General features: G+C 26.4%; 6 protein-coding genes across 11 annotated transcripts in view; 2 read left to right on the top strand and 4 right to left on the bottom strand.

Annotated features, from left to right (window-relative positions):
* Positions 1–453: 453 nt before the first annotated feature.
* Positions 454–6035, bottom strand: LOC100573008 (popeye domain-containing protein 3-like). Of its 2 annotated transcripts, none has more exons than XM_003240996.4 (7): positions 5680–6035; positions 5413–5541; positions 5104–5285; positions 4590–4826; positions 4379–4531; positions 4168–4318; positions 454–705 (listed from the first exon to the last, which is right to left on the bottom strand). In XM_003240996.4, exons 1-7 carry the CDS (start codon positions 5774–5776, stop codon positions 542–544), a joined length of 1113 nt encoding a protein of 370 aa, XP_003241044.1. In that variant the 5' UTR covers positions 5777–6035; the 3' UTR covers positions 454–541. The 2 variants fall into 2 exon arrangements, with proteins under 2 accessions (XP_003241044.1, XP_008190052.1); XM_008191830.3 differs by lacking the exon at positions 454–705 and adding an exon at positions 3793–4084.
* Positions 6036–6321: 286 nt separating this feature from the next.
* Positions 6322–8792, bottom strand: LOC100169441 (protein FAM76A). Its single transcript, XM_016800290.2, has 7 exons — positions 8594–8792; positions 8333–8482; positions 8176–8240; positions 7766–7979; positions 7586–7698; positions 7254–7479; positions 6322–7166 (listed from the first exon to the last, which is right to left on the bottom strand). The coding sequence occupies exons 2-7, from the start codon at positions 8426–8428 to the stop codon at positions 6942–6944; spliced, it is 939 nt and encodes a 312-aa protein (XP_016655779.1). The 5' UTR covers positions 8429–8482; positions 8594–8792; the 3' UTR covers positions 6322–6941.
* Vta1 (Vps20-associated 1 homolog) lies at positions 8782–10902 on the top strand. 2 transcript variants are annotated; one of them, NM_001205020.1, is made up of 6 exons: positions 8782–9092; positions 9178–9414; positions 9475–9697; positions 9766–10040; positions 10139–10246; positions 10435–10693. In NM_001205020.1, the coding sequence occupies exons 2-6, from the start codon at positions 9312–9314 to the stop codon at positions 10581–10583; spliced, it is 858 nt and encodes a 285-aa protein (NP_001191949.1). In that variant the 5' UTR covers positions 8782–9092; positions 9178–9311; the 3' UTR covers positions 10584–10693. The 2 variants fall into 2 exon arrangements, with proteins under 2 accessions (NP_001191949.1, XP_008190009.1); XM_008191787.3 differs by having other exon boundaries at positions 8782–9414; positions 10435–10902.
* Positions 10328–15989, bottom strand: Tmem35 (transmembrane protein 35). The gene is given in 3 exon segments (NM_001205021.1): positions 10328–11119; positions 11216–11354; positions 15729–15989. Coding segments are annotated over 3 exon segments (459 nt in total). The 5' UTR covers positions 15840–15989; the 3' UTR covers positions 10328–10910.
* Positions 15990–16333: 344 nt separating this feature from the next.
* LOC100159860 (high mobility group protein 20A) lies at positions 16334–21456 on the top strand. Of its 4 annotated transcripts, XM_016800289.2 has the most exons (5): positions 16334–16734; positions 16832–16951; positions 17019–17143; positions 18358–18602; positions 20980–21456. In XM_016800289.2, the coding sequence occupies exons 1-4, from the start codon at positions 16695–16697 to the stop codon at positions 18373–18375; spliced, it is 303 nt and encodes a 100-aa protein (XP_016655778.1). In that variant the 5' UTR covers positions 16334–16694; the 3' UTR covers positions 18376–18602; positions 20980–21456. The 4 variants fall into 4 exon arrangements, with proteins under 4 accessions (XP_016655778.1, XP_016655775.1, XP_016655776.1 ...); XM_016800286.2 differs by lacking the exon at positions 18358–18602; XM_016800287.2 differs by lacking the exons at positions 18358–18602; positions 20980–21456 and adding an exon at positions 17730–17850 and having other exon boundaries at positions 16335–16734.
* A 1-nt stretch (position 21457) lies between these two features.
* LOC100572755 (leucine-rich repeat-containing protein 71-like) overlaps positions 21458–22133 on the bottom strand; it is a 32974-nt gene continuing 32298 nt past the window's right edge. The window contains exons 7-9 of the mRNA XM_003240995.4: positions 21769–21903; positions 21603–21706; positions 21458–21544 (exon numbers count right to left, since the gene is read on the bottom strand). Coding sequence (XP_003241043.1) covers positions 21458–21544; positions 21603–21706; positions 21769–21903 — 326 coding nt within the window. The remainder of the gene's footprint in view (positions 21545–21602; positions 21707–21768; positions 21904–22133) is intronic.

The raw sequence follows: 22133 nt of genomic DNA, 5'->3' as shown, positions 1-22133 counted from the left end.
GGTGTATAGAAAATGCTAATATAAACATTCAGTCAAAATTTCATGTATCTAAGGTAATTTTTTTAAAAGTTACACCAAAAACCAAATTAAATTTTGTGAAAAATCGATTTTGTGTAAAAATTCCAGTTTTCCTTAATTTTACTTTGGTTTTTCTTGGCGCTTTTGAAAATTACTGGGAATTTTAAATTTTGACCTCCCCAATGCACCAACGATATTCACTTTCCAATCGAACAAGATACTGAAGTTGAAAATCGAAGCATTATTTCGACTACTTATCGTGTACACACACAAAAAAAATAAAAAAATAAAAAACACATCATTGTAAAATCAATACATTCATCGTTCCACTCAGAATCTAAAAAAGTATTCAAATACTTTTATTCGAATACTTTACAAGACTGCCTAAATCAACTTGGAGCCAATTTCACCAACACAGGATTAAATAAAATACAATTAAAAAATTATAAAAATGTATTTTTAAAACAAACATTTGTTTATGTTAACAATAAATAAATAATAAAATAATAGCTAATGATGTAATTTATTCGTCATCTGCCATTTCCAAACTATGATATTTTGAAGTTTTTTCAAGCCAATTTTCCACTCCCGTGTTACCCATTTCATTGGCCAAGTTCATTCGATTGAATTTTCCGTTGGTCGTCTGGCATTTATCCATAATCAATGTTTCGCACTTGGTGATTTTCACTAATAAAAATAAATAAAACCAAGCCTAACAATTTCTATTTGTATTAATCAAAATACCTTAGTAGGTATATCAGTTAAAGTACTTTATTTATATTATAAATAAAATAATAAATATTTGAAAATAAGTTTTTTTATATAAATAATAAATAAATATTTAAACAAAAACTAGTTATTTTTTATTATTTACTTACTGATTTGTGATTTATCGACTATTGTATTAAAAATAATATTATTTACTATACTAGGTATATCATTTATCATTATTTTTACAGAACCATTATTTTTAGGTACTTAAGTATTTAAAAAAAAATTGTATTCATTATTTTTCCTTCGTTAAATTGAACATTATTAGTCCTGTAAATTTTTTTTTTTATATTAAAATAATTTAAAACACTTATGAAAATGAAAAAATGTAGGTATTATGTAATTATTATATAACACATGATTACCTTCAAAATGTTAATGTTAATGTATTTATATTTGTAGGTAATTATTAGGGCAGATGACTTGTAGCCATAAAAAGTCATCAAATATTAATTTTACACATTTGCATTTTAAAAATAAGATTTAACATTTTAGTGCTTTTAGGAAATATGTATGCCCACGGACAACAAAAACTATATTACCTATAGGTACCCAAGACAAAAATTAAAAATATATTTATATGTTTTGGTTGTATATTAATTAAAATATAAACGTCATTGTAGAAAAAAATTATAAAATTATTAATTCAATTAAACTATGTCTCTATAAGTATAAAATTGAAGAAATATGTCCTAAAAACAAAAAAAAAAAATCAAAATATGCATTTATATGCAAAATACAATTTCAAAACTAGCTTTGTAAAAGAATGTAACTTATGTGTTTTACACTCTGCTATTTTTGTGACTTTAAAACAAATATGCAAATGCTACAAGTCTTCTGCCCTAGTAATTATAAATTAGATCTAATAAATAGATAGGTATTATTATTAATATTATTGTAGCAAATATAGTTTTTTAATATTTCCAATTTAACATGTGACATAATATGATGTTCTCTTAAGTCTTAAGTATACCAAATAAAATATAAATGCTTTTATATTATTTAATTTTTTTATATAATATTTAGATATACTGAATAAAAGAATTGCAGTGAGGCAATCACCGAATATATTATAATGTATATATAATATAATAATCTATAAAAATACTATAATCTATAAAATGAACTACTCATCATAAACCAGACCTTGTCGCCATCTTGAACAATCAGAGCGGTAGTTTACTGCACTTAGAGGATTCAAAACACAATATATAAAAACATATACCAAGCCCTATTAGGTAAAAGGGTGTAAGCGACAATTTTGGCGAAAATGAGATATTGGTATCAACATTTTTCTAAAATTTGGACTCATCAATCTGTAAAATAGCTAAGCGATAATATAAGCATGTCATTTCGCCATTTAAAGATTGGACGAAAGCGACATGTCATTTAGATAATAACTTCAAAATTGATCGTAGGTCACATTAATTTCGAAAATTACGAAATATGTAAGCGACTTTGTTGCATGGAGTAGTGTAAGAGTAGTGTAAGCGCCATGCACTAATCAACACGACAAAATGTTATTTGTAAGCGCCGAAAGTGAAAAGTGTAAGTACCATTGAGCTATATTCAAACATTTATTATATTATAAGCGACATAAGTTACACAATATTAAAAATATTATTTTTATTCTGTAATTGTATTTTTGAAATAATATTTTTAAAGCTACACATATAATTTTCATGAAAATCTATCAGATATTCAATTTTAAAAGTGCTTTTTTTAGTTCCTGTAAAAAAATTTAAATGTCGCTTACGTCCTCTTTTACCTAATAGGGCTCGATACATTGTAAAAATTAAAAACAGACAGTTAAGAGCAAAATACATTTGTACATGCAAAATACAACGTAACACTAAAGTTTACAATTTATTAAAATTGCAAAATACATACTCAATAAACACACCACATTCACTTGCAGAAATCAATATAGTTAAAACTAAAACAATTTAAATCATCTACATCCACAGGCTAGGAATTTTGATAAAAATAATACTGATCAACTAATATAAACTTGTTTTACTTTTGAGGTAAGTATCTCACACTAGAAAACAGCCAGCCAAGCTGCTATAACATTAGCTACAGTAGGGACCTAATATGAATTATTTTTTTTATTATAAAATGTGCTTAAATATATATACATATGTTTATAACATAACATGTATTCTTTTAGAAAAATAAAAATTTTTACAATCAATTACAAAATTTCTATTAAAATAATTTTCAGTTTATATTCATGTTTCATACCCATTTACTGAATAAATTTCATTAACACAATATAGAATTACCATAGGTTTTTAAAAATATGTCAATTTTTTATTTATGTCTAGTGTCTACTGGCTAATCCAAATATTATCTAAACATTCTAAAATCATAGGGGCAAATAAGAAAGCGGCCTTGTGGGGAAACTCCGCTTAACCTAACTTAATGGCAGCAACCGATCAAACATTCCACATGGGTAGGTGTATTTATAAATATGTAATACATTATATACCTAACTACATAATGGCTATTTAACTAATTTAATATTTTTTAACCTGTACCTCTACATTTAATATTTGTAATTTAATATGTCTACTGGTTAGAATTATTATTTTAGTAACAGATAATCTATGATTAAGTTTACAATAATAAAGTTAGATATAACCAATACACAACGGTACTCAAATTATTTATCATATGTGTAATTAATATTCAAAGCCATCAAATAAATTTACATTTATCACATACCTATTCAACAAAAATATAACAAAATAGTTAACATAATTATATTACGTAGGTACAACAAATATTATTAAATTATATTTGTATAGACTATTTTAATATCACAATTTTATTATTTGTTTATAACTTAAGAATTACTTATGAGTTGTAGGTCAATACAGGTAGGTACTAGGTACCTTGCTGTATCTACCTACTTTTATAATTTTACTTCTGAAATTTAAACTATACATATATTTTATAATTAATTTGTTTAGATTTATAGTATCTATTATATATAATAAAAGCCTAATAATGTATAAAAAAAAAAATTTTAAAAAAACTCAAGAATTTGAAATACTAAAATTTTAGTAAATTGGTACTATATTAACTTGAAGACAGTTAAAACTAACAGTGCGGTATAGCTGAAATATTTAAGTATACAGAATACAAACTTTGGTTAAAATGTCCTTGCACAAATTGTTTATACTACAACTAAGTGTCTTTCACTAACTGTATTCATTATGTATTGTTCAAGTATGGTAGGTATTAATAATTAACCTTTCTCTTTTAGATGACAGTCATAAATGCTCTATAACTAGACAATCGCAAGGTATAGGTAGGTAAATAAATTTAACTGAATGCAAAAACACAAATTAAAAATTTATGAAATACATTTACCAGCTGGTATAGGTGATATAGGACAATGTGATGAGATCACCGCTAGTTTTTTTAATGTTTTCACTATTGGTGGCTTACATTCTTTTGATGCTATGGCTGGAGTAATACTTGGTAACCTGATATCTAAATGTGATCCTTTATCTGTCATAATCTAAAAATGAAAAAATAATATTAATTTGGCAGTTTTAGATGAAAGCATTAATTGTTTTACTTTATTATTCATCGAGTAAAGCTTAATGGTTATATCTTTCGCAACTAAAGTAGCTAATACAGTGGCTAAGTATGTTTCTTTCACAAACAAATATTCTAATGCTGATCTTTGCCAAAATATATATCGACAAGTTGTTGCAGCAATTACTGAAACCTAAAAAGAGTGAATATTAATAATGAATCATATTTTTTAAAAAACAGATAAAATTCACCTTAAATTTGTCTTCGGAAGACCCTCTACTTTCAAATTCAGGAGAATCCAAAAACTCACACGGTCCTATGGGATGTAAAAGTTGATGATCTTGTAGAACATTTGCTTTTCCAGACATAAGCAGTCCAAGTCTGTCAGTTTTTGTGATATTTTGCATAGCATAAGCCTCACCTATGTGTAAGGTAACAATCTGAGCAAATTGTTCACTCACCAATTTCTTAAATTGAATTCTAGTAATCTATATCATTAGTAAAATCAATAATAAATAAATATGTGTATTTATAATATACTATAATATGAGTACATGATATTGTTAATTGTTATACTCTATTCCATTTAAGAATAAAATTAGTAGAGGACAAATGATGGTTTCGGTTCATACACATATTATATAATGGCCATTAGTAGAGCTGCCTAAAAACTCTAGTGTTAATATTTTGTTCTTCGGTAATTTTTCTTATGAGAGTTGGTTTATTCTTAAATAGAATATAGTATAGTTATTGACAATAATTTACCTTGAAAGGCTTAAACATGTTACGATAAATTTGTTCAAGTTCTGGATTAAAATTAATCGGTCTTCTTTGATAAATAAGATAAATTAGTTGTAGAATATTAATAAAAAGAAAACATAAATTCCAGGTGAATAAATCAGGTGCACACACTATTCTCCATGCCCAAGTAATGAGTATAAGAAAACCTAAAACCAAAATTAAGAATCTATTGATCAAATACTTATCTACTTTTTATCTGTTGACATATTAAATACTCTATTCAAAATAAGAAAGTTAGTATACCAATTTGTGATTTTTTTTTTTAAACTTTACCTGCAATTAATGTTGAGTGCATAAATAATATGCCATAATAACTAGTTGGCACAGAGTATGATAAAAAAAACAGAACATTAGCTATCTGAAACATCCAATGTTGTGACGGACGCCAATCAATACACCAAACTACATAGAAAAAGATTGAAAACATTTGTTACATTATACCTATATTTTATTCAATAAATGGATACAAGGATCACTCAAAGAGCTCAAACTCTACTAATGTAGAATTTAAGAAAGCATTGTATACATTGTTTAACCTACCTGTATGTTCAGTAAATGACGTACTGTTGGTGCTATTTTCTTTAAAAACTGATGGTATACTAATTATTTCACTAAGCCCAAAACCAAAAGAAGTCATAATGAAAAAACGTATTAAATGAATTATAAAAAAGGTATAGTCATTAGTTTAAACTTAGGTAATTATTGTAGTCTTATGTTTATAAAAGACACTTATCGTTATAGCTCTATCGGAATTAGTTTAAGTGGAAGTGAATACAGCAGTATAGCTTGTAATTCCTAGTCGTCATAAAAAGAACTCAACAGATTACAGGTATTGATTTTTTTCTCTTATCACGCAGGGTTGCAAGAAGGGTTGCAAAATGATAAGATGTTTTTATTATAATATAGCTTTTATTTCATTATAAGTGAATTTTTGCATAATAGTAATTAGTAACTATGACTTAACAATGAAAAAATTTTTACTAAAGGAACAAGAACGTTTACACGTTTCCTACGTATATGTGAATACTGAATATCTATTGTAAATAAATAGATGCAAATATTATGATTAATGTATTTCAATTGATATAATTGGGATGAATACTTGTATTTACTAAAATACATTTTAAAAAATGCAGTAAAATACTATTCATAATCTTAGACAATAATCTCTATTCAAATATGTATTTTAAATCACATTTTTTTTATTAAAAATATTGTTCAAAGACAATTAAATTAAAAATAATAGCACAAATGGATATATGAAGTCATACAATTACAGAAATCTAATTTGTGTTCATTTGGCCACAGACAATATACAAATATATTTATACATAAATATATATAAAAAAAAATGTTTACTTAAATTGTTCCCAGTATTAAACATAGGTAAGTAGTTAATTTTAAGACATCTAATTTTTATCTTCAAAATAACTTAAAATTAAAAAAAAAACATTCATAATATAAAAAAATAATTATGATTAATAATTTTAAAGTTAAAAAGTAGAGAAAATCAAATACATTTATGTAATAGTTTATAATATAGAGCTACTTACTAACTGTATTTCAGATGAGCAATTATTAAATGTAGAAGAGTAAAAGGAAAATGTATTTTAACATAATTTAATTAAGAACAATTCATAATAAATTAATCAGTTTACTTGAAATAGGTTAAAATTGTAAAGATGACATATATTTATTATGTCCATACAATGATTAAATAAAAAAAAAAATGTATATCACTAAATAAATCACAAAGTACATTCCAAATATAACATTAACTTGTAGTACTTACAACACTAAAACTATGTCACAGATGGACTATCAGTACCACTACCACTATCGTGTTCTTTACGGAGATGTACACCACGCTTACCGCCACTTTTGGATAAAGTAGCAACCTCTTTCTGTAAACACTTGATTTTACTATGCAACATTTCTACTTCTCTACTATACTCCTTTTTGTCCGAATTCATTTTATTTCGCAATTCATTTTCTGTAGTAAAATGTTTGGCTTTCAATTCGGTTATCTAATAAACAAATTGTAAATTACTAGTACACGGATATTAAACAAATATGTTTATTTATTTTGTAAAAAAAATATTAATATCCCATACAAATTTATCTTTGTTTAGCAGTTGAAAATTCTTTTGATGAGACTGTTTTTGTAACAAGGCTATTTGTTCTTTGAGATCAGTAATAACCACGACATTATCTGAATTAACGTCAACATGCCTATGAGAATTTCGATGCATTTTTGAAGGTGGTGGCAAAGCAAAATCTGGACCACTATCATCAATTAATTTCATTACATTTGTATGTTTAGTTTTCCTATTTTTTGATCTGAAAATTAATTTTTAATAATTTGAATAAAACTTGACATTTTCTAATTCACATTGGTTAACTATAATAATAAACACAGTGCTTAACTATAATACTAATTACTAACCCATCACGTTTTTTTACTAATAGTTTCATTTCAGCATCAGTTTTTTTTGTTTTTGCTAAAGCTCGTTTAAATGATAAAGTGCATAACCAGCATAATACTTTTCCATCAAGCAACTGAAATAAAATAAAACATAATTAAGAAAATTTATTATTTAAATGTTGATACCATTTAAATTCTTACTTCACAATCCATATCTTTTCTATTAAATGCGCAATTTTGTTTGCATTGATCACAAGTTACAGGTGGCCCGTATTTGCGTTCAGAATTTGCACAACGCTGACATTTTTGGCCAATGAAAGCAGCTATGATATTGCAGTAACTACATGCTGTTGGTCTTCCATATTGAGCCACAAATTGTTCGCACTTTTTACAAATTGTACTCGTATTTGATTTACTAAAATTTTTAAAAATTAACTATAAATTTTTGAAACACGCATATAAGTAGCTAATATAAGTAGGTACTTAGTTTAATAATCTTTCATTACAAAGCTTACGACTATAAAATCAAGTTGTTTGTTAATTAATTTTTAATATGGTCCATGAGATTAATTGGTTTTTTAATAGTAAGATTATTTTGTGTCACTACTTACTCAGTCTGTTGGAATTCGGACCGACAGTAAGTACACTTGACTACAGGATATGATCCTCGACATTCCTAAAACACACAATAATGGCATATTATGTAAACGTTTGTTTATCGCCTAATGGCGATTACGTAAAACGAAAAATTGCACTAAATTTACGTACTTTACAGAGTTGTTGCCCAGATGACAAATCTTCGTACAAATACCGTTTGAAACACTTTGAGCAAGCAAATAATGCCGATTTATTGTTATTACTCATGTCGAAACTTAACTATTCGTAAAACGTACGGTAAATAGTAATAACAACAAATACCTACAAAATGCGTTGTTAGCGTTTCAAAAAATAAAAATTCAAACACAAATACACAATACCCTTATATTATTTGTGTACGTAGATAAAATAAACAAAAATTGCCAAACTTACGGTTTGCAATGTGTTTAAGAAATAAGAACAGTCAATTCAACTACAGGCGACGGCGACTAGGTTTCCTTAAAAAAAAAAATTAGCTTTGGATTGTGATACTGATACAACGCGCCAACCAATCGAAACGATAAAATCGGTGCAGCCAACGACGAGTCACATAATAATATAGCCACAGATTAATAGATGAAATTTCTGTGATGATATCGTATCACATCACACATTTTGACATTTTCTTCGTCGTTGTTTTTCGTTTATCCACCGAATTACCGTCGAGTACCCATGACATATTCACAAAATAAATACTATTTTGTCATGGTCTGACCCATGATAGAGTAAGGTTCTGACCACGGTCCGCGCTTGAAGATATAATATTATGTTAAGATCGTACCCACGGCTATCAAGATACAACTTTACTATCAAGATTCGAGATAACTAAACAAATATATCATATTATTATTATCATAAAAGAATGTGTCATCCAGTTCCTGTGTAGTGTCTAGTGAGTGTTCTTTCATCTTTGGTGATAAGTGATTACTCGTTACTCGTCAGTGGTTTACAGTCATTAATAATTGTCAACATTCTAGATCATTAACTGAAAACATTACACGCATAGCCAAGAAATATATTTTTCAAATTTTTATTGCTTATACACAATGTCATTCCACTTCGTTTAAGCTTTTTGAAATTCGATACGAAAAATTTAAATCGTTTAAATAAGATGGCACAAATTCCCGAATGTCCGGAAAGTCTAAAGAAGATTCAACATCATCTAAAAATTGCTTTAGAGCACGATTCTAAAGATCCAGTTATCAGTTATTGGTGTGAGTTATTTGACATCGACAATTCTGAATATGCATAATAGTAGTTTTTTTTTGTTTTAGGTCGGCTATATGCTCTGCAAGCTGCATTGACCTTAGACAAATCATCGAAAGACGCGAAAATGTTTTTAGTGTCTCTAATGGACTGGTTGGAAAAACAAAAAAATAATTTAAAAGATAATGACATGATCACAAACGAGACTGCTGCACAAGCACACATAGAAAATTATGCAATAAAATTGTTTAATTTTGCAGATGGAATGGATCGTCAGGCAAATTATAATAAGTAGGCGTTCCTAACTAATTTATACCATTTTTTTTCAAAAAATTTATGTATGGTTTCATTTTTATTAGGAATATAGTTAAATTGTTTTTCACTGCTGGACTACTCATGGACGTTTTAAGTGTATTTGGGGATGTTTCCGAAGAGATCACAAATACTCAAAAATATGCAAAATGGAAGGCTACATACATACATAATTGCATGAAAAATGGCGAGACTCCCACACCTGGACCACCAAATACAGAAAGTGGACAAATTGGTTTCAACTTTCCAAATCAAGGAGAAGACATTCAACAACCTACAGATAATTGTGCTCCTCTAACTCCTACTAAACATACATACGAAGGTTAATATATTTATTCTAATACTGAACAGTCAAAAAGCTAACATAAAGTTGAATTTCTTGCATATCTTATTACTATATAATACTATGTATAATTTTAGATTATCCTGCATCAAATCCTAATGAATATCAACAAATATCCAACATGTCTACAATCAGTCCAACAGAAGTACAGCCAACTGTATCAGGAAGACCAATCTTACTCAGAGGTATAAATTTCCTAAATTAATTTTATATAAATTCTTAATTTAAAAAAATGATAACAATGTAGGCAGCTAACAAAATGAATAGTTAGATAATATTTTATTTCCAAAATAGTCTAATAACAATGGTACATTTTGAATTGTGTGAAGTTGAATTTTTATTACAAGAAAATAAAAGTTCTTTTACATTTTAGATGGAATACAACTGTCGCCGTCACAAATCACTAAAGCACAGAAATATTGCAAGTTTGCTGCTAGTGCATTAACCTACGATGATGTTTCTGAGTCCATTGCAAATTTACAAAAAGCACTGAAATTACTAACCACTGGTGAAGATTCATAGTTATTAATTACTAATTATTATAATAGTATTCATAATATGTAAACATTGTTTTAAATTATTATCTTTATTTTTAATATACATGATGTTTAATTGGTCAAAAAAACAAAAAACTATGTAAGAATTAATTTACACCCTACACACAAATTATTTACATAGGTACTAACATAAATGACTAGAATGAATGAACACAAAAATTTGTTATCTTATTTTGGAGGGATGGAACAGGGGTTGTGTTTCCCAAGCTTTAGTTAAAACAAATCCTTACAATAATTAATGTGCAAAAATTTTAATAAAAATGAGCTAAGTTTGGGAAAAGTTATTTTCTTTCTATTCTTGTTTTTGAGCTTTAGGTTCAGCAATTTCTGCCAGTTCTTTGCGCCTCAGTTGATAATCAATAACCAATCGTCCAGCTAACATGAATAAAAACACAAGTGCCGGAGCCATTCGTTCAAATTTATCTTTTGCTGCATAGTGTGTATAAACAGCCAATAAATGTGACATCAAAAGAGTTATATTTGCCCCTTGTTTAACGTTTCCTTAAATTAGAAAAATTTACCATAACAATTAGAATATTCATATAAACATGTAAGTGGGTTAAAAAAGATAAGTTAATTATGTTGTCAAATACTTACTATAAGGAACAAATGCCAAGCAAACACCACTTAATACTTCAGTACCACCGACAGCTCTTCTGTACCATTTGGCTGGCACTTTAAAGTCGATCATTTTGGAGAGTGGAAATACTTTGGCATACTTAACATAGTCCTTTCGCTGAAAAAAATTACACTTTTAGATACATTATAATTTATAATAATCATTGATTACAGTCAATATATTTTGGTCATATTAGATAAATATGCAATCTACATAAATGTATGTACTTTCAAATCAATTAGTTAAATATTTTATCATACAGTATGTCCCAGAAGTCCCGTATCACCCTTAGTATCTTCGTGGAAAATCAATATATTTAAATGCAGTTTTTTACAGCAATAAGTATGGAAATTCTGATTGAATAGCATAATAATCAATTTTTTTTCAAAAAAATTTTTTAGGCGAATAAGTTTTTTATTTATCAAGATAGCCATTTTGTTGATCATATTTTTAAAACAGTTCAAAAAAAAAAAAAAAAAAAATGTATTACAATTTAATAAAAATCGCCCAAGTTAGAGCTTATTATTTTAATGAATTTCTAAAAATAATAGTTTTATTACCTATGCATACGGTATTAGCAAAATATGATTCGCATGATTTAATCAGAAATTGGAACGATGATATTTTTCATGACAATCTTATCTAATTATAAGTGAAAGCTTTCAGTTATAAGGTTAAAAACTTAAATTTTTAATAACTGATATTTTGTACGTCAAAATTCATAATAATTTCAAAACAAATAATTATTTTTTCATTTCAATAATAAAATATCTATTTAAATCTGGCAAAACTAATATATACCTAATTAAAGTTTTGATTTTAACAGAAATAATACAATAACAATAATCTGTGTCTTATCGTTTACTGAACAGTGAATAGGTAGGTGAAAGTGGTTAGCTACTTTTAAGTATTTTAATTATCATGAAGTAAACCTAAAATTACGAATGATCAATGATTTTATCTTACAATTATTAATGTAATTTATAATGATACAATTTACGCATATCTCAGATTTGTAAATTATAATTAAAATTATTCACTTGTGTTCTTTCTTTATACCTTAATTATAAATTATAATAAAACTATGCACTTGTTTTCTTTCTTTATAGTTTTTTTTACAGTAATAAGTATGGAAATTCTGATTGAATGGCAAAACTATTATTCTTCGAAATTAAAAATAATAATTACCTAGCTCTAACTTGGACGATTTTCATTAAATTTTAATATTTTTTTTTTTTTTTTTTTGAACTGTTTTAAAAATATGATCAACAAAATGGCTATTTTGGAAACGTAAAAACTTATTTACCTCGTTATTTACATAAAAAATTTTTTTTAATCATTTTAGAAATTTTGAAAAAAAAAAATTAAATATTATGCTATTCAATCAGAATTTTGATACTTATTACTGTAAAAAAACTGCATTTAAATATATTTATTTTCCACGGAGATACTAAGGGTATACGGGACTTCTGGGACATACTGTATATAAAAAAAATTAATATTAAATAAGAAACTAGATAAATATAATTTGGAAAAAATATATTTATTTTACAAAAATCATTCAATAACTTTCAATTAATTACATAGCACCGACATTTATTGTATCCGTCTTACAAGTGCGTAACATAGCAAATTTTTCGCTCTGCATGTCACATTTAACTCTTAGTTTAAAAATTAGAGTGAATTTACCTCTTATAAAATTTAAAGGTAAGATTGTTATCTAAGGCATCTCTAAGCACGGATTAAGAGGGGGGGGCAGGAGGGACCATGGTCCCCGAAATCGATAGTTAGAATTTATTTAGGGGCCTCTAATTTGTCCATTACTTTTTTCGTTATAGGCTATGTAACACTAAATAAATCACCTAAAAAAAAATCGATGATTATTTAGCTAGGAAAAGGCTTGTAAATTATAATTTATAAATAAAGTGATACATAATTCATTATTTATTGCTATATACCTAATATCTATATAATATTATATTTATTATATCAGGTACCTAATATTAAATAATATACAATATGTTCCAGGGTTAAAGTGACCGGCCAACGCCAACTATGAAAGTACCAAAAATGATAAATAAATACCCTTTAAAGATTGAATCTAACTTTTTTATTTTTTTAATTATGGGCAATTAACTTTTTTTTTATCAAAACCATGCATATCACGCATTTGTTTATGTATCTTCAAAACTTTTAAGCATTTTGACGTAATTTTATTTTCATTTGAGAGCTATTTAATAGTCCTAACAACTGACATACACAATTAAACCTGACATGTGCTAATTATTTTTATTAAAAAAAAAAAAAGAGAAAAAAGTTGGTAAAAATTAGTATTTTTAAAATTGTGCATTATTCCAAATAGTTTATTATTAACTAAGAGTTTTTGTTTTTTGTATTATGACAACTACAATCTACCAAATAGTATAAAATTAAATGATTGAAGACTTATTAACATACTCAATTCTAGGAAAACTAAGATTGTGGTGATTAACAGGAATTTATTATGAAAACCAAACTTTCAAGGTATTCTAGGTATATTAATGTATAAATCAGTATAATTCAGTAAAATAATACAAAAAACACATACTAAGTAATTAATTATTTGGAATAAGACATGATTTCCTTTAAAATATACTAATTTTTGCCAACATTTTTCTACTTTTTTTTTAATAAAAATAATTAGCGCATTTCTAGTTCAATTGCATATGTCAGAGTTTTTATAAGACAATTAAATAGCTTTAAAATAAAAAAAAAATTACATCAAAATGTTGAAAACGTTTGAAAATACATAAACAAATGCGTGATATGTATGGTTTTGATAAAAAAAAAATGAATTGCCTACAACATAAAAAATAAATAAGTTAGACCCAATCTTTAAAGGGTATTTCTTCATAATTTTTGGTATACTTTCATATGACGTTGGCTGGTCACTTCACTTCATAACAAATTATAATATACATTAATATTTTTTTTTAAGTGCAGGGGCCTCATTTAAAATGTTGGCCCCTGGGCCTCAAAATGCCTTAATCCGGGCTTGGGCATCTCATAGGCTTTTTGTTATATTTTAATTTTAAAGTTATAACTGAGTATCTTAAAATTTAAAATTGTTTGTATATCTTAAAATACTCATAACTCGCTTTAAAATTGATATATAACAAAAAGCCTATGAAATGCCCAAGATAATGTTTAAATTTATTATGGGTAAATTAACTATAATTTTTTAATTTTTAAATTAACAGAGTTAAATGTGATCTGCTGAGCCTAAAATTTCTATGTTAGCAATTGTAAGAGGGTGACAACAAAATTCTGTGCAACGTCTTCTTAATGTATAATATGTGTTGAAAGAATAGCAATAAACCATTATTTACAATTTAAATAAATCAATTTTTATTTTAAATATTTTTACATTATAGGGGATACCTCCCCTTCTTCTCAATAATCAATATAAACATTTATAATAGTCATATAGTGATAATTAAGTCGTACAAATATATTTTAAAACCTCTTAATTTCTGAATAAACTATTGATAAATACTTACATATTTTGTTAGAATCTTAAAACAAATTTACGCTAGTGCCAAATATTTTAAATTCATACGCGGGCATTTTGCCAATCAGCCCATTTTACCACAAATAGATTCATCAAAAACACTACACAATATTCATGTTTATAATAATAAGTTTCCATTTATGTTATCTAAATCATTTTGATTCAATGAGCAAATTAGTATAAAAAATAATTTTTTTTACCACACGCTAGGTACAATAAAACAATATTAATGTCTAATAGTTATAAAATGTAGGTATGTAAGCAATAATCTAAATAAAATTTAAAAAAATAAAAACAGGTAGGCCTAACTAGTATTTTTTCATAATTTATCTTAGTAATAATTTTTTTAATTATTTATAAAATAAAAAATGGTACCCGGTAATATAAACTTTAAGTATAAGTTGAACATAGATTAAATAATACATGATTATTTAAATTGTAAATAGGAAAATAATATGGTTTAAGGTTAAAGTGAAAATAAATTTTAATTCATAATTCACTGAATTTTGAAAATGTTATACTAATTTCAACTGAAGTTAAAATATTTGTAAGAAAATTTAAACTAAAATTAATTACAACTACTTTAAGAAATTAAAATAAATATTAAATACATAGGTAAATATTTTTTACACATTAAAATTCAACTTTTGCATATTCTATAGATAATAGCAATTTTTTTTAAAAATGCATTCCAACTTTAAAAAAATCACAATTGATTTTAATAGAAAAATATACAGGTTTCGTTTTTAAGAAACTATAAATGTATTACAAATTTTGTAATTATGCAAAAATTATCGAATTGAAATGGGTAGTAAATTAATGTTAATACCAATAGATTTAAATTTGAAACTTGATAAACACATTAGACTTATCATGTCATAGATAATATTATACATAAAAATAGTAATAACTATTTATTATTGACATAAATTATTTCTTACGAGATCCTTGTGCAGCTCTTTACTGATGACAGGACTCATTTTCAGAGTACCTACAAATAGGAAAAAAATACCAAGTAGAACCGAAAGACTCTTTAAAACTATTGATCCCATATCTGGATTTATAATTATCTATATTAAAATTACTACACAGCAGCTACCAAAACGAATTTAAATTTTATGGGAAAAAAATTTAGTCAGTCCAAACGATCTATTTTTTTTTATACAATCCGCAGGGACTCCTCCTACGCTTTAGTGCTTTACAGTTTACCGCAAAAAGAAAAATGTTTCGCAGTGTGTCCTAATCAAAGATCGACTTTTGAATAACCAAAATATTAGAGTTTGGATTTTACAGTAAAACTGTATTATTACACAATAAGCAATTAATAGAAAAACGAAACGCCTCGTGAAGAGTGAATTATGAAGTAAAACGTTGTTATTGAAGATAATGTTTTTAATATTATATTAAAATAATTTTGAATAATAGGTACCTATATTACAATTAATATTATTTTGGACATAAAAATGTTTTAAATTGTATACCTCGGTCTTTTAGGTTGGGTACACTGTTAACCAAAAATATTATTGTGTATTTGGGTATGTGGACCGGCGTCGTTGAGTGCCACTGTCTATGTGATTGTTTATTTGTTTAATGTATTGCTGTGTTGTCCGTATTGGTGTATCTCATGAACTAATAATTACATTATGGTGTATCCAATATCCTCAAGAGTGATGAGTACATGACCACAATAATATGATGACCGACTAGGTTTCCATCAGTACATTTTTACTATTTTCGCTATTCCATCGTTTTTCGAGTGCGCTTTTTAAACCATGTAAAAATCAATAATTTTAGTCTTTTTAGGTTCTTCATGATTATTATTAATTAGTAATTACTATCCCCCGTTAATAAAAATTTTGTTGGAACCAAAACCCGCTGGCTTATTTGAACCAGCTTGATTAATTACAATGTTCGATTCTGGAAACACTAGGACTATGGACCAATCAGGTACTTAAGTTTTAATTTTGTATTTTAATCAATGGTATTGGGTATCTAACCTAGTATGTACCATTGCATACCTACTAATTACTTTTAAATGTCGAAGGCCAAGAAGACGTATTTATTGAAAATGGCATGTCAGAAAAAGTTGATAAAAATAATGTAAAAGGTAAAAAACGTATTAAGTGCTTACGTGACAAAACAGCTCCAAGACTTCCTCATTCTGGTAATTAATTAATACAAATATTTTTATAATTATTAAAATTAGATTAATTATTTGACTATATTTACAGGGTACATACAATTTTTAAATGATAGACGTGCACAATTTCGTTTTGAAAATCCCAATTTACCATTTGCTGAAATAACCAAAGTATTAGCTACTGAATGGAACCAGTTGCCAGCAGATAAAAAACAAGTACAGTAAAAATCATTTAAGATGTTTTCCGCCTGTCCCAAGACATATCCTATTCTAGTTTATGTAAAAACTACCTGTTAAAACACGTCTTGGTTTGTCTTTATTTAATTGGATAAAAAGCTCTTTTGATCAGCATATGACGGTAAATAATTATAGTAACTATGTGATAAAAACTACTATTTCTTACCTAGTACATTAAAAAAGTGAAACAAATTATGTATGTTTTTATATTTTATAATTTTATAATACTTATGTATGTTATAAGTAATTAATAAATAAACTTGATAGTTTTATAATTGTATAATACATAGTTACTATAACTCTTTTTTACTCTAATAAATAAAAAAATCTTGATATCTATTCTAAGTTCTAACCACCTTGGTTTTATTATTAATTCCCGCATAAGACGCTCTTTTAAGCTGGTCTCTTGAAGAGCGTCTTAAGCAAGTTTAACTGTAATTGCTTCATATATTATAAAAATATATTATTCAGAAAACTATCCATCAATTATTATTAGAAGGAAATTTATTAATTTCATCTATAGAAATATTTTATTATTTTTAATTATTTTAGCAATATCTTTTAGCTACTGGACAAGAACGAGTAAAATACATTGAAGAATTAGCAGCTTATAAAAAGACTGATGCATACAGAAATTTTATTTAACGCAAATTGAAAAAAAAAAAGTTAATACCACTATTCAAGAAGTTAGTTGAAATATTCAGTTATATTATTTTCACAAACATTTTATATGTTAAATTTAATATAATATTTGTAACATATTAGATCACAGTATATAAAATATAGGTATAATTTTTTAAAAAATTATTCTTTGAATTATTGAATAATTGTTCAAGAAGCTATTAGTCTGTTACAAAACTTCTTTATTTTAAATAATAAATAGTACTTAAACTATATAATTTTATCGTAACAATTTCAAAAAAGTTTATATTACATATTTCTGTTACATTGGAGCTTTGAATAGAGATAGTAAAGTACAATGAAAAATATATATCACAGATAAGTTAGGATATTTTATAAAAACAACAAATTATCTATGTTTTTATTCTAGGTACAAGAATTAGAAAAAAAAAAACTATTTAGTGATAATAGTAATACAGTTTATGACATACCTATATATACTGAAGAATTCTTAAACTTCAATAAATGTTAGTGTTAGTCTTATTTTATTTATTTTTATTTTTTGCTTATAGCTAGAGAAAATGAACTAAGGTACCTCCGTAAAACAGTAACAGATCAAGAACAAGAAGTATCTGTATTATACAAACATATTGGAAACATGAATAATGGAATTATAAGATTAATGGCTAACACTAAAAAACTGAAAGCTGGATGTTTAAAATATGATCATTATTTAATTAAATTACGATCTCTACTTCTAGATGCTTTTGATAATATTGCATTTCCTCGTAAATATTTCAATTTATTAATTAATAAAGTAAATCTATTATATTTTATTACTATTTTAATAGTTATCTCTAATAAATTATGATACAATCAAATATGCACATTCTTTAGATCATCGAAGAATGACAAATTGCATCTAAATTCTTTTAGTTTGCCTTGTCACTTGTGCAAAATTAATAATGAATGGGAGTTGTCAAAGGATCGGCTGTCTAAAGTTCTAACTGCCCGTAGTATAACACTTCCACAGTTTTTGTATTTTTAAGTACCATTATGTTGATCAAATTCATAATTAATTTTTAATTATATTCTATTCAGAATAAGAATTCCCACTCGCTTGACTAAAACTCGTTTTGTTCGTGCATGTTAGTTGCCACCAGTTGGCGCTGATTTTTGCAGGTGTATACGTATATGATAGCGACTGGTGACGGCAGCCGTCGACAACCGGCGATCAATCACAGCGTAGCCGACACTCGCCAGGGGGGTCTGACAGCTGCCAGCGGTTCAGTTGCGTGCGCGAAAGTGGGAATTCTTATTCTGAATAGAGTATACAGTATTAAGGGTATACATGTATTTATGTGACAATACTCATTTTTTTATTTAAGTAAACTTGGTATAAAACCATTATTTTTAACAATCACAGTTTTAAATATAAATAAATTCATATTTCGTGAATACTTTTAATTTTTATTATCAATCTAAATTTTTGTTCATGATGATGCAATTTTTCGATATTAAATTAATCATAATCTGTAAATTATATTGATGTTGTACATTTGGCTATTGAAATATTTTATTTTTATTCAATAATTGTTTTAAGATATAATAAAGTAAAAAGAAAAGTAAATAATATAAGTAATTAGCAGCTTTCTTTTAAGGTGATTGATTTTACTAAATTTATTGAATTGTACTGTTATTATTTTTAATTCCAGGCAAAATAAGTAAATGTATTGGTTTAATAATTGACTATTTTTCATTTTGGGTAGGAGTGCTATAAAAAATATTATGTAGCTCATTTGAATATTAGGTAACTATACCATTTATTTCAAATTTGATATCAAAATACACATCTATCCTGCATTTGGCATTTGTAATAGTTAAATGCGGAAATTAAAAAAAAAGGTGTCAGAAAGGCACCTACTCTAATGGTATACGGAAAAAAAATCTATTATATTTTACTACTATTTTAATAGTTATCTAATAAATTATGATAAAATCAAATATGCACAGTCTTTAGATCATCGAAGAATGACAAATTGCATCTAAATTCTTTTAGTTTGCCTTGTCACTTGTGCAAAATTAATAATGAATGGGAGTTGTCAAAGGATCGGCTGTCTAAAGTTCTAACTGCCCGTAGTATAACACTTCCACAGTTTTTGTATTTTTAAATACCATAATGTTGAGGAATTTGCCCCTTAATTATACAGTCTTGTGGGTAGGGCATACATGTATTTAAGTGACTATATCCATTTTTATTTAAGTTATCTTGGTATAAAACCATTATTTTTAACTATCACACTTTTAAATATAAATAAATCAATACGTGGAAGACAGAGTGACCGAGCGGACTAATGCGTTTTTTGCGATGCGCACTGTCGCCAGTTTGAAACCCAGCCACGGGCGGCACGTTTCTTTGGGCAGTCATGGTGTCTGGAGAGAGAGGCTGCCATCCCTTACCCGAGCATGGCAGATAGCTACCAGTGCCCACTAGAAAATTCTGCCAAAATAACAAACACACGTGTTTAAACCCACAGTACCCTCCCCCACAGTTAAACACCACCCAATGGCCTAAGTTGCTGCGGGCTAATTAATAAAAAAAAATAAAAATATTAATTAATATGTATTAAATTATTCAATTAGAAAAACAAATATTAATAATGGAAATATACCCATAATATAATAGTTAGGAGTTAGAACATTAAGAGGACATCCACGAATATTTCTGTCTTACAAACGTACTGCATACTAGGTGTTTTATGCTCACAATAACAGATTTTACTCTATAATTTCTATAATTAGAGTGATTACCTCTTATAAAATATTAAAATTTAAAGGTATAAGATTATTATCTAGGGAATTTTAGATGTTTTTATTTATATTTTTATTGTTTTCTATGCACATTATTTAGATCATCTGAGAAAGGCAAAATTTGCATCTAATTTTTTTTATTTCGCCTGTATTGTGCTAAATGAAAAATAATAAACTAGGAGTTGTCAATGGATCAGCTGTCCAAAGTTTCTAACTGCCCGTAGTATAACACTTCCGCAATGAAAAAATCTAATAATATAGTAATAAGCATAAATACATTCTGCCATCTTAGTGCTAGTAATTTTGTACATAATATAATGTTGAGGTAGCCAAATAATATTTTAACTATCTTGTTGATTATTATTATATTTTTCTTTTTTTAGATAACATTGAGCCACCTACCGATGACACTATTGACACATAAATAGTTAATTTAGTAACACATCTAACAACTGGCACTGGTACTGATCCTTCCCGGATTGCAAATGTAAAGAAAGTTATTTCTAATTTAGATTTTTCAGTGTTAAAATAAATTATATTTTGATTTACCAAACTATAAATAATTAATTATCCAATCATGTTGATTTTTAATATTATTTTATGTATATTACATATACTTATTGATAACATTATTATAATATTTTAAATATATATTTATTTTTATTCTAACATTTCATTTTAAATTATTTTGTATTTTATTAATCTCAAACTAATTGTAATCCTTTGAATCATGACAATTGTGATATTAATTCCTTGTGATAAACCCTTTAATTATATGAAATGTAATGTATCTTAGAGTATCTATAATTAAGTACCATTAATTAATATCAGATCTATTAAATGTACTAACATCACATGCATTCAGCGAAATTTTTTACTCCTATTTTCTTGACGTAGCTTTCCTTCGATTAATTTGTTTATCCTTTCTATTTGCTTCATATCAAACCCCTGAAAAGTACAAATATTCATTAAATCTATTTACATTAAAAGACAATTCTTATTCAACTTCAATTTTTAAATTTTGAAGTCCTTCTTTAACTACACAAACTTTTTGCTGATACTGAATTATTTGTTCTATAACATTTAAAATGTTTGAGCTAAACTGGTTATCTATTAAATAAAATATTGAATAATTATTTTATGATTTTGATTACATCTTTCATATGAAATACATGAAATATTTAAATATGCAATTTTAAAATTTCCTGGACTGTGATAACTCAAACCACTCTTTAATAATTGTCCTGTTAAATATGGGTGCGTGTGTGGAACAATCATACTTTCAGCTCTTTGTTTCAAATTAGCCACTAAAATTAACAAAAATGTATTACTTAATTTCTTAATATTTTATGTAGATAGTACTAGTGTACTATAGTATATATTATCTACCTACTAGAGATCTAAAGATTTCCTAAAAGTGGACAGTTATGAATTTTATAGTTTAAACTTCATGTTAACAATAGTCATTCATACTTTGTTTCAAAGTAGAATATACCAGTTCTGCACACTTTTTCCTCTTCTACATTATCTGTGTTTT

This window comes from Acyrthosiphon pisum, chromosome A1, assembly GCF_005508785.2.
Source record: "Acyrthosiphon pisum isolate AL4f chromosome A1, pea_aphid_22Mar2018_4r6ur, whole genome shotgun sequence".
Taxonomy (NCBI): Eukaryota; Metazoa; Arthropoda; class Insecta; order Hemiptera; family Aphididae; genus Acyrthosiphon; species Acyrthosiphon pisum.
This window is presented reverse-complemented; position numbering and strand designations above follow the sequence as displayed.